The sequence below is a fragment of the Pinus tabuliformis genome, chromosome J (assembly GCF_031772625.1).
Source record: "Pinus tabuliformis cultivar Carrire ecotype Pingquan chromosome J, CPIR1, whole genome shotgun sequence".
NCBI lineage: Eukaryota > Viridiplantae > Streptophyta > Pinopsida > Pinales > Pinaceae > Pinus > Pinus tabuliformis.
In genome coordinates this window covers 104,975,333-104,994,410 of record NC_142295.1, presented here as the reverse complement: position 1 = coordinate 104,994,410, position 19,078 = coordinate 104,975,333, and the positions used below count along the sequence as shown (strand labels likewise).

Genomic DNA, 19,078 nt, shown 5'->3' with positions numbered 1-19,078 from the left:
CACTGACTGTATAAGGCACAATTTTATTTTGCAGGTTGTGCATGGGGTGAGAAATTGGATCATATAGCAGCATGGTGCAAGAGCCACTGAAGTGAAATTTAAAAAAATAAACAATAAACAATAAATAAATAAATAATTGTATGAGTTCATACCCAATACGGAAAGACAAGAGACGAGCTAAGTAAGAATTAAAAACTAAAATAAAAAAAAAATGAGTGGTCGATAGACCCAGCTGCCAGCCATGCACCGCAATCACAACGGCTAGTAGGACTATCAGATGCAACACACAAAGGCAATGGGGGCCCACACAAGAAACAGCAAGCTGAGTAGATGCATGTAGGGCGAAGGTGTGTCGCGGGAGCCAAGCAGGAGTGGGATGGGAAAACAACTGCAAAGTGTTAGGGCAACCAACAAGGTGGAGTCACCAAGCTAGGAAGGGCCCACGTAGAGTCGAGTGCAAGGCCTACACAAAAGTTTCTAATAGCTAGTTAAGTCCAACATGTTGTCGCGCAAAAAACAAAGTGTCATGGGGAGTTGTCGCAGCCATCATAGTCAAACTTGCGCATAGGGACATATTCTACAAGTGGGGGCAGAGTGGCGATCAGGACCGGTGCAAGAGACAGCAAATCGACGGAAGCACCATGAGCAATGATCACAAGCAGCGTGGGGACATAATGACCAGTAGGGTCAACCAACATTCATTCGTGGACTCGCATAAGTGACAACAATCTAGCCAATAGCCCAGGCCCCAAATAAGCCACAGCCTACAGGGTTAGAGTCCAATCGAGCATGTGTGGATGCAGAGGCAAGATGGGTTGTCAATGTAACCGCGCATGGGTACAAGCAATCGTCAAAGTAGGTCGGGCTATACAACTAGATATTTCCATATTGTGGGTACAGCTGAGTACAGTAGGCCATAACAACCAAGAGTGAAGGACAGTATCGGTATTAGTCACATGGTTCAATTTCAAGTTCAAGTTTGGGAATGATTATCTCCAGTTTGAGTTCAAATTTTATCGCAATTAGGTTTGTCTACATACATTTTCTATATATATCAACATCAATAGACATTAAAAATGATATCATGGACTTGGACACTATAAAGATAGAGTACAAGCTCGAGTTGTGATATGAGGTTATGAGCTTGAACTATGGACTTGGCCGATGGCCATGACATTCGATGAGGTTCGCGAAACCTCAAATTTTTTTAGGTTCACCGAATTTCGAACCTTAATGTTGAAGTTCAATGAACCTTCTGACATAAGTATCAGTACAGCCAAAAAGATTAACAAAGGTTAACCTTCAGAGGGAAAGAGGGAGACCATACCAAATAAAGGTTTAGCATCAAATTTTTGTCGATGTTTCAAAAAACAAAGCATAAATCCATGAGGATATCCTAGTATATCTATAAAATAGCTTTTTTAATTCTTATGGGTGCTTAAAGGGTTAAGCACACAACAATTGAGCAGATCAGAGATGGCAATGACTAATCTCATATTCAAGGAATGGTTGGAAGAAGCATCAAATTTCCTGCCTTGAAGGCAAGGGCTACCTTGCTATTGAAGGAGAATGACATTTGGGAGATTGTGGATAAGGAGACCCAATCACCAACAAATCCAACACAGTTGGCAGCTCACAAAAAGAAGCACATTAGAGTTAATTGTGTCATCATGGATGACATGAAGGATCACCTGATTTCTCACTTAGAAAAAAAGAAGACAACCAAGGAAATGTACAAAGCTCTAGTTGATTTGGTTCAAAGCAACAACATGAACAAGGAGATAATCTTGAGAAATAAGCCTAGACGAATTTTTTCATGAGGATCAACTTGCAACCACTAGGTGAAGGTGGAGGACGTATTGCTCATGAATGTAGCACTAAATGGTCTTCCAAGTATGGGAACCGTTTGTCAAAGGAATATGCACCCAAGAGCACCTTCCCAATTGGGAAAGGCTTTGGGATGACTGCATCCACGAAGAGACTTGGAAAGAGTCTAGATTCAGCAAGCAGGAAGATGAAGAGAAGAACCTAACCTTGGAAGGTATGACCAAAAATGGCAAAGGAAAGGGTTCCAAAGGCAAACTCTCAACCAGGGAAGAAGGACTCAAGTAAGATCAATTGCTTTAGTTGCTACAAGAGTGGGAAATATCAATGTTATCGGAATTGAACCGAAACCAGTCGGTCTGATCAGTTCGGGTGTTGGAACTGGAAAATGTCGGCATGGTATTGAACCAGTAGCCGATTCGGTAACGAAACTGAATAGTTCGATATTGATCCGTAGTACGTACAATTCCATATGAGCGGCCCAAGCAAGGAAAAACCCAATTTTTTTCAACTTTTATTTTCTATTGATTGGACCCTAAGCCCCCTCTCTTTCACTCACACTATTCATTTGAGCTTCTTGAAATTCTTGAGCTAAGTTTCTTGAGGAGAATTGGACAGATTTTGAAGGGCTGTTCTAAGGGACTTCTTGAGCAAATTTGAAGAGCTAGTTGGAGAGCTATTGGACTTATTTCTAAGAGATATTTTGACGCTACTTCAAGAGAAATTTTTTCCCAAAGATCTTTGGGTGTTTTTTAAACACACACAAAATTGATAAGAAAAATTAGATAAACATGTGATGCCTTTCTATTCACAAGATGTACATATTAATACATATTTTTCTAACACATGGTTTTCATCTTACAAGAGGTCGCTTGGACTTCAATGATTGTTGGAATTCCTCCACATCAACCCTAACGAATTAGGCATCCAACATCCCCCCCCCCTCCTTTAATCTGAAGGGGTGTATATGAGTCCAAGAAGAGAGTTGAAATACAAAAGTGCATAGCAGCCAATGGCTAGATGTGCTCACTAAAATGGTGGTCTAAGGAAGACCACAAATCAAAAGAAGCAAGAGAACCCCAAGTTTCTGCCAGTGGTGGTTTAAGGATGACCACCAACTATGGAACTATGATCAAAACAGCCCCTAGAACAATTCCAAATCTAGCCAGAAGTTGAAGTTTTTGCAAAGTGGAAGTGTTCTTGATGATGGTTTGAAGATGACCACAAATTGATGACATGGGTAGTACAAGTCGAAGTCTTCTACAAGTGGTGGTTTAAGGTTGGCCACCAAACAAGTCATGCTCATGAAACATCAATCTATCTCTGCCTACAGCTACGAGTCTAGCACTAGTTGACTCTAGCTCTAGGCTCCTGTAGCTAGCTCTGGTTCAGGTTATGGCTCAAGCTCACTTGATATTTCTTTGAAGCTAGTAGTTGATCTTCAATTCCCCCCTTGTCAAATACATGGTGAGAAGATGAAGATATCTCCACTGCAAGACTTGTCAATACTCGAGACAACCATTACCAAGAAGCGATCCATCTGAAGTGAATCTTTGCTCTTACAGGAGTCTTAAGTCTAGAACATCTGTTTGAATGATGAGTATGTTTTCCACAATGCTCACAAGGGTGAAGATCAAAACATTGATCTTTCACATGTCAACTTGATTACAATGTTGGCATTTAGCAATCTAAAGTGATTGTGGAAGAGAAGCAAGATGTGGAACAGGTGAAGATGAATCATCTTGAAGAAACCCAGTACTCTGAAACTTGATGGGTTGAGTAGTTTGGAATGTGAAAGGATACAACCATTTCATATCCGAGACTAATGTTGTTCTTGTTGTTGTCAAGTTCTTCCCAAGGTCAATGATGGGCATGGGAAGTGTAAGATGAACCTTGCTTTGATACCATGTTAAACCCACACAAAATTGATATGCAACATTAGATAAAAGTGTGATGCTTTTTTATTCACAAGATGTACATATTAATACATAGTTTTTTGACCCTTGGTTTTCATCTTCCAAGATGTCGTTTGGACCTCAGTGGCTGTTGGAATTCCTTCACACTAACCCTAATGGATTAGGTGCCCAATAGTGTTGCTGAGTGGTTTTTGGAGCTAATTGAAGAGGCAATTTTCAAATTTTGTGGCGGTTACTACAGATTTGATTTCTCTGTTGTTTGGAGCTGATTTTCTTCTGAAAAATTTGGAGGGAAACTCAAGCTATTTCATGGCATCCATTCTTGCTCTATTTTCTCTATAAAAAAAATGTTTTTCCCCTAAATTTTTAAAAAACCTAGGGTTTTCAATGAAGAGTTTTATTTTTTATTGCAAAAGTTGTCATGACCCCCTATCTTCTATTTTTCCCTAAACAATTGTTGTTTTGCACGGCTATTCTGAGGGATTTCTTCGACAAATTTCAAAGGGAGATTTTGGAGTTGCTTGAAAGGGCAATTTTAGATTTGTGGGGGCTACTACAGAATAACAGATCCTAGTTTTTTACTATTTGGAGCTTCTTTTCTTCTCAACATTTGGAGATCTCAAAGTATTTCGTGGCTTCTATTCCTTTTCTATTTTTCTCTAAAATTTTGTTCTTTTGCCCTAGAAATTTAAAACTCCTAGGGTTTTCTATGCAGATTTTCATTTGTTGTAAAAGTTGCCATGGCCCCCAAAAACAAGAATGATCTAGAATGGATTCATTTTCATTTAGATGAACAAGGGGTAAAAATATGCAGCGATTGTGGGAATAAAGTTAAAGATGGGAGATCCATAGGATTAAAGAACAACTAGCACATTGGAAAGGGCAAGTAAAACCTTATAGGAATGTTTATGATGATCTTAAAGCAAAGATGCTAAGTTTGATTGAAGCCTCCCAAGCAAAATAGGGAAAAAACAAGAAACTTAGAAAAGAAAGGTGAAAGTCAAAAATATGATGTTGCTCTTAGTGATGTTGATTTTGAAGAATGTATGCCCAAATTTGAAGATTAGTCCAGTTTCTATGTTAGAGTTGGAGATGAACATATTTCTAGCCCTAATTCAACTATTTTGAAGAGGGCACGTAAGGGGATTGACTCTTTCTTTGTACCTCGCACCACCACTAGTTCGCAACCCACCATTGATGCCAGTTGGAAGAAGATAGAGGAGGTTGCATATGAATGCATTGTTAAATGGTGGTGTTGATTTTTCAAAGAGAAATCTGATCTTCAAATATGATAATTACTTTCCAATGTTTTCTTAATTATGTCATCTTATATCACATATATCATTAAGCAATTATACATAGAAAATCTCAACAGTAATGTGATAATGACAGTAGGATCATAAAGACACAACCAAGCACAAAAGGCACAAATTTACCCTAGGAAAACACAACCTCGGGAAAAACCCAACAATCTTTTCTCAGGAGAAATTGTTCAATTCAACAAAGTGCAATCTGAATTTTCAGTCAAACTTGATCAAACATACCACAAAATCAATATAGGTCAAACAAAGCCAAAATTTGGGCAACCTACCACTACCCAGAATTTCTGTCACCCTTTTAGTCAATAGACCAAAATTCGACCTCCTACCCAAAAGCATTTTGGTCAAACTACCCAGAACAACAATCAAACAATCAACAAAAAGGTCGATCAATGTTGATCAATCACTGTTCAAACTTTGGACTTCTTCTCTCTCTCCTTCGCATGTGTGAACAGAAGATCAGATTGTGTGATGATTCGAATTGTCCAAATGAGGGAGGCCAAATTGGTATATATAATGGTCAAAAGAGGTGGGCTTGACCAAGGGTCACACCCATTCGCATGGGGGGGTGACCAGTGATTTTGGGGCCTACATGTGCTCCAGAATTTATAATTTAAATTTAAATTTATTTTTCTTTCATGCATTGACATATGTAGCTAGGGAATACTAACCACAACTACCCAAAAATCAACACTCCCTCTTAGCTAGAGAGGTATTCACCTTGACTTCCTCAAATGTTCTCTTTGTTGAACAATTTATCCATCCCAAGAAAAGATTGAATGAGCCTGCTATGTTAATGTATCCATCCACTTCATGTTCTATCCTAAAACCATAAGGAAAGCATCATGCAAAGGATCTAGTTACCCACTAGTGAACCCTCATGTCATCACATGACACTTGAATGGTAAAACACTTGCCCAATGTTATGGGGCACTCACTCTACCCACTAGCCAAGTAACCTTTGGCAATATGGTTAGAACCTTCTGACCGAGGGATCACTTCAAACCCGCATGCTCTCTAGCCAATCTCCCTAGCCACATTACATGGCTCCTTGTCAATACCCTTGACTTAGGGAGAATATCTACCCTTGATGCTACAACATCAACACTTCCTCTAACTAAGGGAAGCATTCTCAACCACTCCAAGCTTGTCCCTGAAGTAAACAAACTTCATCTAGGACAGAGGCTTTGTGAGAATGTCTGCAACCTGCTCATCTGTAGAAATGTACGGGAGCCTCACTGCTCCCTTTTGTACCATGTCTCGGTACTTGATCTCAATGTGCTTCGACCTGTCATCACGGTTGTCTCCAGCACCTAGTCAAACAATCTTGCGAGCAATTTCTAAAGCCACATTGCTTCTCAACTCGCCAAACTAGTTGCAATATACTTAGCCTATGCAGTGTTGAGTGCGACAGATGTTTGCTTCCTACCCATTCAGGATATCATAGCAGAACCCAAACCAAAGCAACATCCCAATGTGCTCTTCCTGTCTTCTGCACTCTCTGCTCAATCTGAATCTGTATATCCCTGCAGTTGTACTTCATCATTTGAGACATCTCAATCCATATCCAATTATACCATGCTAGTACTTCAACACATGTTGTGTCGCATGCCTCGACTCAACCATAAACTAACTGGCTTCCTTCACTGGATCCATCATCGTAGCTACTTTTCAGTCACCCCAACTCGGTGCTTCCTCTTACATTGAAACAGATCCTGCTATAGCAATTTTGGTTGCTCCCTCTGCCAATGTTGCTTCCTAATCACTGAAGCATATCTATTGTCTGGCATGGTCCACTCATAGAAGGCATACTGCTCTTAGAGACCTCCTATCTCTAAGCATCTAGTCTGACAATCTTGTAGTCCATCATCTGAAGGATCTCAATAGTATACTTCCCTTGACCAAGGAAGTAATGCATCAAATTTGGATCCTTCATATCAAACTCAAAGGTAAACTCCCTCTGAAGAAGGGCTTCCTGAGGTAATCTTGACTGCTTCCTCTATCACGGAAGCAAATCCTCTTGCCACTATTGCTCCCTCTGTCACATGCGCCCTTCTGCTCTTGCCAGAAACAAGTCATATAATAACAAGATCAGCCAAGACTCAACAGATATCCATCAATCTAAGAATATCATGGCCAAGGTTTGTACAAAGCTTTCTTCAATCTGCAAATATGAGACTCCTTCTCGTGTACCTCAAAGCCCTGAAGTTGTTCTAAGCACACTTCATAATCCTCTCCCTCTTTTTGGGAGAACCCTCTTCCCATGAATCTCACTTTGTACTTCTCTATGTTGCCATCTACTGTATGTTTGATCTTGTAGATCCACTTAGAAGTCACCACTGACTTCCCCTCAGGTTTTGGCATAATTTCCTCCATCATGGCATCCTTCAAAGTTCAAACTTGTTGGCCTACTACCTCTAAACTAGAAGCTTTTCGGTCATTTGGCACAGTTCTAGATGTCAGTACAATTTCTCCCTCTCGAACATGAATCACTCTAGCTAAATTTATGCTAGATCCTAAGAGAATCCTCTTGCCACAAACTATTGCTTCGTTCTTCCTAATGCTTCCATCTACTGCCAAAACCTTGGCAGCCTTCACAATGTACCTACAAACCTCATTAGGAGGCCATGGAAAAAATAATTATAACCAAGCAAAAAAGGATACAAAGACAAGAGGTTGACCAATAATAAGGCAATAATAATTAAGGAGGAAAGACATGAAGTACTTATCTTTTGATCTGAGGATTGTAAGGAATCGTCAACTCCCTCTTGATCCTTGCCTTCAGCAATCTCATCAAGTTAGAAATGCTCATCCTCGTCCTCATCATCAACTACTAATGCATGTTGTTTTCCTTTCCTTCCTTGCATGATTTGAATGAGCTAGGGTTTCTTCATCCTCGAGTTATCCAACAACCCCAAAGGCTCAACTGCAAGCTAATGACATTTCCATGCTACCAAGTATACACTCCTACTAGCATTCAGCATTCATGGTCACATTCTAGCGTTTCACAAACCCTTAGGACTTTCACATCCAAGTCATAACCTTCAGATCTTCTAGGGTTTACAAACCCTAAGTTTAGACCTTATTCTTGGACCTCTGATTTGTCCAACTATAGCCAAACACAGCCACCAACTTGGAATTGTGGAGATGATCGATAGTGATCATGGAATGCCTTAAACTTGCCTTTGACATTGAAGGGGTGAGTCGTGTGCTCTAGCAGGTACTTTTTCCAAGTTCACCACATGGAAAAAGCCTTGTCTTTCTCCTTTTATTGATGTGAAATCTCAAGGGGTACCAACAGTTGAAAGCCATGACAAACTTCAAATGGTGCCAATGGTTCAAAAAACAATCGCAAACTTCAAAGAGTGAATACCTCGTACATCAACAAGTATCTTTGTTGTATTACAAGAAACAAAAGCTCCCTCTAGTTCTAGACTAGCTTCCTTGTCTTCCATTCTGAGGGAAATAGTCCTAACAGACTTTACAAAACAACTGCGCAACCTCCTATTCTGAACAGCAGCCCTGGGAAACCACTGCACTTCGGGGCCACTAATCTGAGGCTTCTCAGCCTTTGTTGTTGTCACATTGAGGCCATTCAGCCCTCCTGAGGTCACCCCTGAGGCCTTTCAGCCTACCTATAGTTGGTACTAAGGACCTCTCAGCCAATTGCAACGAAATTCTAGGGCTTCAACACTCAAACAAAGATGTACAAAACTTCGGCCTCCTTTATTCCAACAGCAGACAAACTTGACAACTTCCATAACCCTTCAGGTTAGCCTTCTTTCCACTATCCAGCAGACCAGAATTTAGATGAGAAACTTGGCCTCCTTCACTAGGGAAAATTCTCTTTCAAAAAACAGAAAAATAGACCTCAAGTTCATCCTCCACTTGTGATCTGCAATTCCTTCTTTGCTTGATGTTTTCACAAAATCAGTTGCTATGGATCGTGTGATTTGTTTGAAATGAAAAGGGCTAACGCCAAAACAAACCCTATTAGAATAAATTGAAAAAAGTTGGCTTCAAACTTTCTCAAACTTGGCTTCTTAGAGATACTTCAATGGTTGCTCTTTCACCTAGGCTCTGAAACCATGTTGATTTTTCAAAGAGAAATTTGATCTTCTAATCTAATAATTACTTTCCAATGATTTCTTAATTAATTCATCTTATATCACATATACCATTAAGCAATTATACATAGAAAATCTCAACAGTAATGCAATAATGACAGTAGGATCATAAAGAGACAGCCAAGCATAATGATAAAAGAGACATAAATTTACCCTGGGAAAACCCAGCAATCTTTTCTTAGGAGAAATTGTTCAATTCAGCGAAGTACAATCTCATTTTTCTAGTCAAATTTGGTCAAACAGACCACAGAATCAATATAGGTCAAACAGCCCGAAATTCGCCCTTCCTGTTGTTGCCCAGAATTTCAGTCAACAGACCGAAATGCAACCTCCTGTACCTGCCCAGAACCTCAGTCAACTCTGACCATAATACGGTCAAACTGCCCAGAAGTATTTCGGTCAAACTGCCCAAAACTGTGGTCAAACAATCAACAGAAAGGTCAGTCAATGCTGGTCAAACCCTGGTCAAACTTCAGTCTTCTCTCTCTCTCTCTCTTTCACATGTGAACAGAAGATCAGATTGTGTCATGATCTAAATTGTCCAAATGAGGGAGGTCAAATTGGTATATATATAGTGGTTAAAAGAGGGGGTTTTACCAAGGGTCGTGCCCATTTGCATAGGGGGCAACCTATCATTTTGGGGCCTACATGTGCTCCAAAATTTAAATTTCTTTTTCTTTCAAGGGCTAACATATGTTGCTGGGGAATACCGACCGCAGCTACTCAAAAATCAGCAGGGTGTTAATGCCACTAGTTTTACATATTATCAACCAATGATTGATGTTATAGCTTCATGTGGACTAGGCTCCAAAGGCTCTAGCTTTCATGATATCAATGGGCCACCTCTACAAAATGAGGTCCAAAGAATAGATGAGTTCCTCGTAGAGTTCAAGCAATCATGGACCAAAACAAGGGCAAAATTATGTCTGATGAATGGATTAATGGAAGATCACGCACCATTTTAAATTTCTTAATTGTTTGCCCAAAAGGTACTATTTTTCTCAAATCTTTTGATGCATCTGATCAAATGAAGGATGCACAATTACTATTTTGTCTTTTGGATGAAGTGGTTATGGAAGTAAGTGTTGACAATGTTGTACAAATGATCACAGATAATGCTTCCAACTATGTCGCAGCTAGAAGATGTTGGAGGAAAAACACCCCACAATTTGGTGGATTCCATGTGCATCCCATTGTTTGGACCTCGTGCTTGAAGATATTGGCAAAATTGAGTGGGTGAAGAAGTGTGTAGAAGAAGCAAAATCCATAACTAGATACATGTACAATCACTCATGGGTTTTGAAACTTATGAGAAAGCACATTGACGGTAAAGAGCTTGTTGAATCAGTCATTACATGATTTGCAACAAACTTTCTTTCGTTGCAATCCTTTGTTCAGCAGAAAGCCAACTTGAGGAAGATGTTTTCTTATAATGAATGGAATTAATCCCAGTGGAGCAAAAAGGTTGAAGGGAAATAGATGGTTGACCAAGTGTTTGACAAAAAAAATTGGTCGAAAACAGAAGAGATTGTGCTATTTAGTGAGTCTCTTGTGAGAGTGTTGTGAATGGTGGATGGTGATAAACCTCCCATGGGTTTTGTTTATGAGGCCATGGATTAGGCCAAAGAACAAATAAAGTTGGCATATGGGGATAGAAGGTAGAAGTACATTCCTCTATGGAGAATCATTGATGAAAAATGGAACAAACAACTCCATAGACCTTTACATGGAGCTGACTGCTACATAAATCGAAGGTATGTAATTTTGGATTTCAATGCTTATAAGTTGTCATTCATTAGAAAAGTTTTATTAAACATTTGGACTCAATTAATGACCAGTTTTTGTTTTTGGAACTTTTAAGGTACCATTACACTACAAATTTTGAGGCAAATGGGGAGGTAATAAAGGGATTGTCTAGATCCATTGAGTGTATGGCCCCAAATACCAAGATTCAAGATTAGATTCATACTAAGCTCTTGAATTTCAATGACAGTATTAGTACCTTTGGCATGCCTATGGCTATAAGAAACAAAGCAAGGGATCCCCAAGGTAAGATATGTTACAATTTGTAAATTATATTACTCATTGCAATTGTTGAGTCCAAGTTGCAAAGCCATTTGCTAACACTTATTTGCCTTCCAACCTTTTTCCAGCCTATTGGTGGCAACAATTTGGTAGACAATGCCCTAAATTACAAAAATTGCAATTCGGATATTGAGCCAAACAAGCAATGCTTCAGGGTGTGAGCGGAGTTAGAGCATTTTTTAGCGCACGCCGCATACACACTAAGAAGAGGAACCCTTTGGCATAAAAGTAGTTGAATGACATGGTTTATGTTCAATACAACCTTAGGTTGAGGCGGAACCAATTGATAAACAAAACCCCAAAATCAAGCAACATAGTCTTGGGTGACTTTGATCCAAAATCAAAATGGGTCGTGGAGAGTCATGCACCAGCATTTGACAATGAATACCTTTCTTGATTGAACTTGCACCCACCTCCATAGGCTCCAGAGGGAGAGATATCACAAGTACCACCTTCAAGGCCAGGGGAATCAAGCCAGAATCCCACTGCAAACTTATAGGCTACTCATTTTGCGCATGAGGATGAGGAGGATGATGATTTTGGTGATAGCTATTAGCACTTGTAGTTGTAGTATTGTAGTATTGTGCTTATCCTAGACTATAGAGTCCATTTAGAGCCTGCTTCTTGATGTATTTTGGTTCAACAATGTTTTGCACTAAGTGATATTTTGGTTATATGCGCTCTTACCTACTATATAAATGAGAACTTTCGCATATTTGTGTATAAACGGTTTGAATTCATATGAATGCACATGAATACATATGCTTCTTTAAAATTTAAATATTTTATGTCTTTGGTCGACTAGTTTTCTTGTCCGGTTCCTATCCACAAGGTTTTCCAATTCAATCATTGGTTTGGTTTCGATAACATTGGGCACTATAAATCACAGTGTTTGGAGAAGAAGGGAAAAGGGAAGTCACAATAGATAGCAGCATCAACAGAGGTTCAGCCTGATGAGTTTATAGCAAAGTTCAAGGAGGACTTCTCATTTGTAACCTATTTATCAACCAGCACCACCACTAGGAGTGCATGGTACCTTTTTTTTCAACGGGAATAAGAGTGCATGGAACCTAGATAGTGATGCATCACCCCATATGATAGAGGCATGAGAACTACTTAGCAATCTGATGGAGAGAGACTCAGATTTAAATGAGGAGCTTAGTAATGATGCCAAGTATGCAATGACAAGGGTTGGAACTATTAAGTTTCAACTAGAGTTATGAGGGACGTTATAAGCCAAGGATGTGTTATTCATAGCAAGATTGGAGAACTTTCTCTTAGTATCAGTCATGGAGGATAGAGGATTTGAGGCCAAATTCAAGAATGGGAAGGTGCTCATTTTTCCAGACAAGTCTAGCCCACACACAGCGATGGCAATCGGGGTTAGAGAGAGCAACTTATATAGGTTGGCGAGAAAACCTATTCAAACAATGAGTGATGTTGAGGAGCACATGGAAGCTCCTAGGAGCACATTTACGAAGAACAAGCCTCCAAAGAAGGGCAATGTGCCATGATCGAAGGGGCAACCAGTTCCGAGTAGCTCTTCGAGAAATACCTCCCTTAATAAGAGGGAGTGGTGATGTTTGTAGCTCGGGTAGGTACTTTTGCACAGGCCTAAGAGTCTGGGCATGCATAAGTTGCCTAATACACCCTTAACCTTAGCAATTACTTTAGTGATTAAAGTAATTTGTTTCATAAGACAAAAGTGACTTAATCTAATGAAATGCAAAGGTTTTTGCATTAGTGAATTAGATGAATCTCAACTACCGATCTCAAATGAGGTGAGAACTAATCTCAACCATCAATCACTTTGGAAATTATGGTTGTAGATTCGATCATAAATCAAGCTTATAAAAAAAAGGCTGGGCTAAGGAAGACGGCAGAATACATCTTGAGCACAAGACACAGTGAGAGTGAGATCTCAGTGAGTGGGTAGAAAAGGACTTCCATTCAAGTGTATCGGTCTGAGGAAGATGCAAGGCACAGCGAGGGAGATCCAAATTCGCTAGGGGATAGATTGAAAGAAAGATCTAGGGTGGGATCAGATGGATCAGACCCAGAGTATTGTTGTATATGTAATTTTTGAAAGGCCATTTTCCAATAAGGGAGCCCGAATGGGTTCTGAATTTAATAAATGAAGAACTGTTTGATTGGGCAGAAAATTTGTGCACTTACGTGATTGACATTGGTTGTCTATTTTGTTTCCATTGTTTAAGTTTTGTTAAGATCCCATGATACTGTTTGTAGCTCAGACAGGTATTTCCACGAGGGTGTCTACTTATGCAAATCGTCATTAAATGTATCCTATGTTTTTTTCTAAAAATTCATTATTAATTAGTTAATTAATTAATTGTTTTTTATGAAAGTGACTTTTAATTAATAAAGTGACTAAAGTGGGTCACTTAATGATTTAATTAAAAGAGAGCCATTGATCTCATGGTTAGATCTTAACCATTGAAGATTAGGTTTTTGGCTCAGGTCAAAGTTATAAAAGGAGAGGACAAAGGACAAAGATACATAGAGAGCATTCATTGTACAAGTCATGTGAGTGAATGAGAAAATCAGAGGTTTGATTTTCAACCATTGGTGAGGATTTCAGCAATAATTCAACTAGGAGAAAGCAGTCAGTCTTCAGCAAGGAAAAGGCAGCCAGCCAGCAGCAAGGAAAAGAGCAGCCGTGCATCCCAGCAAAGCAGGCCATACAGCCATCCCTATGGATTCCGTACATTTGTACAGCTTGGAGAGCAGGCTGCCTCAATTTCTATGCAGACTGAATTGTTCAGGTTTGCCATTCGTTTGATTAATTTCTCAGAACCATTTTCCCTGTAAGGGAACTCTCGTAAGTTCTGAAAATAATTTCAAATAATGAACTGATCTAGAAGAGCAGAAATAACTGTGCATTGTGTGTGATTTCTTTTCTCGTTTTCCACTACATGCAAGAGTTAATAATTCCAGCAAGTAACTAGGTCTGATATGTTTGCTTAGATAGTTGGCTTTAGGATAATTTAACATCCCAGTCGTACTTTTGTTCAGTAGATTTGTAATCTGCTAGGTGGTGAATTGCCAGGATGGTGGGTTCAAGGAAATTTTAAAACATACTATCAGATTGGACATTTTGATAACATGCATTTTCATTAGTTTTCATGTCTTCCACTAGTATTCCATTGCTTCATTTTGTTGGTTAACTAAAGGATGGCTACATGTTGATGGGTTTAGAGCACTTAGATGTCTTAATTTTTAAATTCTATAATTAAAGTGTCAATGAAAGCCAACTTAATATTTAGTAATGCCCAAGCCACATGCCTAAAATTGGGCATGGTAAAATTCATGAGTTCAGATCCTTTGGCATAATTTCAATTCTTGAAACAATTATTCTGCTCGGATCCTATGAACAACTACAAAATGGAAATTCCTACATCCTAGCAATATAAGTACGCATACATGATATTGTTTACCATGTGCCTATCATGAATCCTTTAATGATTATCTGTAGCCATTTTCACATAAATACCAACAGAGAAAACAGTTTGACATAGCATTCACGGCACTGCTTTCAATAATTGGAAATTTCTGCAATTAAATGAGGTATTCCACACTATATTATTTTCTGTAAATTTTAAGATCAACAATATATATTATGGTAGTAGTGAAATAATGTTCCCAGAATTTAAAAATGTCTAGTTCATCTAGAGAGGAAAAAAGTATACGAGAAGCCTCAACACATTTCTGCAAATTGCAATACTGATAGTAGTATGACCGTACCTCAGTCCCAGCTTTTAGCTCAAGTATCTTCTTTGCCACAGCCCCAGCTGCTACTCTTCCAATTGTTTCCCGTGCTGAAGATCTGCCACCTCCCTGAATTTTATAGAAATGCAGTTATAACACATAAATCACTAAGTTGTATCTTCAAAAGCAAGAAGCATTTAAAGAGAGGCATACTACTCAGCAAATAGGCATGCTTAAGCATACCTGAACTGAACGAACACCATATTTGAAGTCATATGTGGCATCCGCATGAGATGGCCGATAGGCTAATGACATTTCACTGTAATCCTGTCAAATTCAGTAAAATGCAATCAAGAAAGAGTGGATTCGGAATTTCAAAAGCTCGCGTGCTGTAAGTGTAAACAACTATCTCAATTACTTTGTAAAACACAATGCCGAAATGTATGACACAATCCTGTTCTCTATTCAGAGTATAAACTCTGTAACCAGGCACTCATGATTTTAGTAGACGTAATCATCATAGAGTGAACTGTCCCCGAGAACTTTTACGATTTATCCAATTACTTATCACATACATAATGACATATGGTTAGACTTACCAGGACCACATATACATGGATAGCAATTATAGCATACACTATTGAAATTGGGTACCTACTACCAAGCCACAGGGCTTAAATGTGTCAACAGCTAAACCTTTAATGCTAAATAGTAACATTGCACTACTGCCAATGCCTTGAAGGAGTTACACCTCTACTAGATTTCACGCTCTTATGATTTAGCCAATTACTTATCACATACATAATGACATATGGTTAGACTTACCAGGACCACATACATGGATAGCAATTAAAGCATACACTATTGAAATTGGGTACCAAGCCACAGGGCTTAAATGTGTCAACAGCTAAACCTTTAATGCTAAATAGTAACATTGCACTACTGCCAATGCCTTGAAGGAGTTACACCTCTACTAGATTTCACCCTCAAAACTCAAGCACAGTAAAAATGCAAGGCTCGCAAATCCTTAGAGACTTAAATTTAGTACTTTTAGGGATAGCCTTGAAGATATAGATTTAGTTCTATAGATACTCCTCTCTAAAAGAACTAAATCTAGGTTAGGCAGGGATATGTCCATAAAGGCCGTAATTAGTAAAGGATGTCTCCATCATACCCAGTTCGTTTAATAGATAGCTGAGTGGTGCTCAGGTGCAGCCAGACATCCTCAGCAACCTACAGGTGGGTAATCCAGTTTTAGGAGAAAAAACAGTTTTCTTTAGATCTTAACATTTTATTTCAACACTTGACTAATTAATTACCTCTACATACACGTGCACATTTACCTTGTGTATTTAACAGAGAATCATAACAATTTACCCTCCTCCCAATCATGCCAGAATCTTGTCTCCATGTGCTGCCAACCCTCCATCCCTGAGTTAACGACAAACATGAAATAAAGAAAGAACAGGCTAGCATTTATAACATCCAATGCTGCCTATAGAATCACAAGGAATCCTTAATATCATGTAAAGAGAAAAATTAGTTGGCATCCCACCATCTCAAACTACCTCAAGACTTGGAAAAGATTTGCTCCATGATCTAAAGATAAAAAGTTACAAACCCTTTGACCTGGTTACTAACGAAATATATATCTGACCCCTTGATCTGACTGCAAATGAAACATATATATATATATATATATATATAGTAACCAGATCAAGAGGTCATATAACCTCTTGACTTGATCCTAGCTTGACCATAGACCATAATTTCCCTAGTGAATTTCAACTAATCATATCACCTACAATCATAAATGATAAGACATAAAGCATGGCCAAAAATGAGAATACAAGCACTATATATTGTGATTAGTCAAGATATTGTTTTCATTTTTTTTTACCATGGTGAATCGGTAACTCGTTGGAATAATCTGGGCGAGGCCCAAGATCAAACCTAGCAACTGCCACTCTAACACCAAGAGTATAATCCAACAGCCCATAAGCCAGATATACCAGGAATTTATGACTTAGCAAGAGTTGAGACTCTATGAGGGTGGGGGAGCCTACTCCTTGAGCCTTATAATAACATGCCAAAGATGTCCCCTGCATGGGACTCGAAACTAGGTGGAGGGGATAACATCCTATTATGCTAACCACTCGGTCATCCCACAAGGAGACTACTAGTCAAGATAATTATTATAATAATAATAATAATAATATAACTTTAAGGTCACGGCCAAGCCGGACACCAAATTGGTGTATGGGACCCCTTTGTTTGTGGGACAAGGAACCTGCCTCTGCGCAGTGATTTGACTGCTAAAGTCTACGGAGGTGTGCATACTCTACACCCCTTTGGATTTGAACTTGTGACCTCTTACGAAGAAACACATGTTCTTAACCATTAGGCCCACTCAAGCTGTACTATAATATCTATAATTAAACTTAATAATGTGTGTGTAGTTCAAACAGCTTACCTTAATAGAAACATTATTGTTTACACAATTAAAAAAGTGCAAATATGGAATTTGTCAGAGTTTCACCATAAAGAAACCTGAAAACACAATTCTTCATATCTAATATAGGTAATAGTTATACCAATTTTTTGCCTCTATCAACTTTCCAATTCTAAGTTAAAATGCATTTCAGTCACAAACCCAAACTAGAAAGCAAGCCTATAGCAAGCTTATCAAACCTGTAGAATGAGGCTGATTTATTCAAAGACATTTACGAACACTACAAGGAAGAGAGAAACATACTAGTCTACATTTATCTGTGAGATCTGTGCTGAGAACGATGAAGGGAAGTGTTATCGTATGAAGAGACACGGTTCATTTTGCAGGCTCCAAAGCAGTCATTGACTACCTTAGGAGGACTCCCAAGGTCAGTTAAGTGCATTAATATTTAAGAAGTGAACTCTTATACACAGTTGAATATCAATCACAATAGCAAATGATAAGCAATGGCCTAGAGGAAACTCTTAACATGATCATGGGCCAGAGAAACTTGCATTACCCTTTCAGGGATAAATGAAGTCCAGGAACGTCTTGTGGAATGCATGAACCCCAAGGTAAAAACTAAGCACACATAGATGAGGATAGCTAGCATTGATAAGAGTGAGATTCAAATTCAGGGTATTTCTACATAGTTGGAGGAGCTTCTACCTGTTTTGAGGCATATTTCACTTTTGGGGAGGACTTCAGGGTAGGAACACATTATTTGAGTCATGTTCTGCATATTTGGAGGCATATTTCATCATTATAATCGTTAATATGGACCCTTCGGCACACCTCACAAGCAAGATTGCACTCACCTAGAAGAACATTACACATTAAAGGCGTATACTGAGGGAATATTTGTCATATGAATAGGACATGTGCCTAGGTGGACCTTTTCAAACCGAAGTCATGACAATAGAACCAGAAGAAGAGGAACACTCTCCTTGGTAACACTCCAAGGCCATTTTTATATTTTTTTTATGCAGGGTGTGAGGTTTTCTTGTGGAGGAAAAGGTGAAGAAGGATCTTCTAGGTCTTTCTTAAATAATATTTTAATGAAAAGGTTGGAGGCAAAGGAGAACTATTATTTATTATTCCATATATCTAAACTAATCATTATAGGGTTTAAAGATACAACTATAAATAGAGAGCTCATTTCATTTACAAAGGGTGATTCTCAAAGGAGTAGAAGTCCAGGTATAGTCGGCTATTGTTACTTGAATGTTACATCTTTTGGAACTGCCATCTTCTTCATTCATTCTCACAGAACTGGCATAGCTGTAAGCTCACGATTGAATTTCATCGCTGTCATATCTATTACTATCCAAAATAGGGTGTGAAAGGTGTTTTTAGCAGCCCTCTTCCACTCTTTCTTGTCAAATATGTTTTACAATGTACTAAGGAGTAGTTCATGCAAAAAAAACATAGTTGCTTCTTTACTCATATTTCATATTTAACAGATATGGCTGTAATAAGTTGCCGGATGTGTCACTGCACTTCTTTGTATGTTTCACATAGCTACCATTAATACGCCAGATCTGTTATGGTTGATAATATCTGCTGGTAGGGAGTTTATCATGTCCTGAT

General features: G+C 38.8%; 1 protein-coding gene across 1 annotated transcript in view; it reads right to left on the bottom strand.

Annotated features, from left to right (window-relative positions):
- LOC149225741 (chorismate synthase 2, chloroplastic-like) overlaps nt 1–19,078 on the bottom strand; it is a 90,553-nt gene that overhangs the window by 23,665 nt on the left and 47,810 nt on the right. Inside the window, exons 5-6 of the mRNA XM_089377302.1 lie at nt 15,241–15,324; nt 15,034–15,126 (exon numbers count right to left, since the gene is read on the bottom strand). Of these exons, the coding sequence (XP_089233428.1) occupies nt 15,034–15,126; nt 15,241–15,324 (177 nt within the window). The remainder of the gene's footprint in view (nt 1–15,033; nt 15,127–15,240; nt 15,325–19,078) is intronic.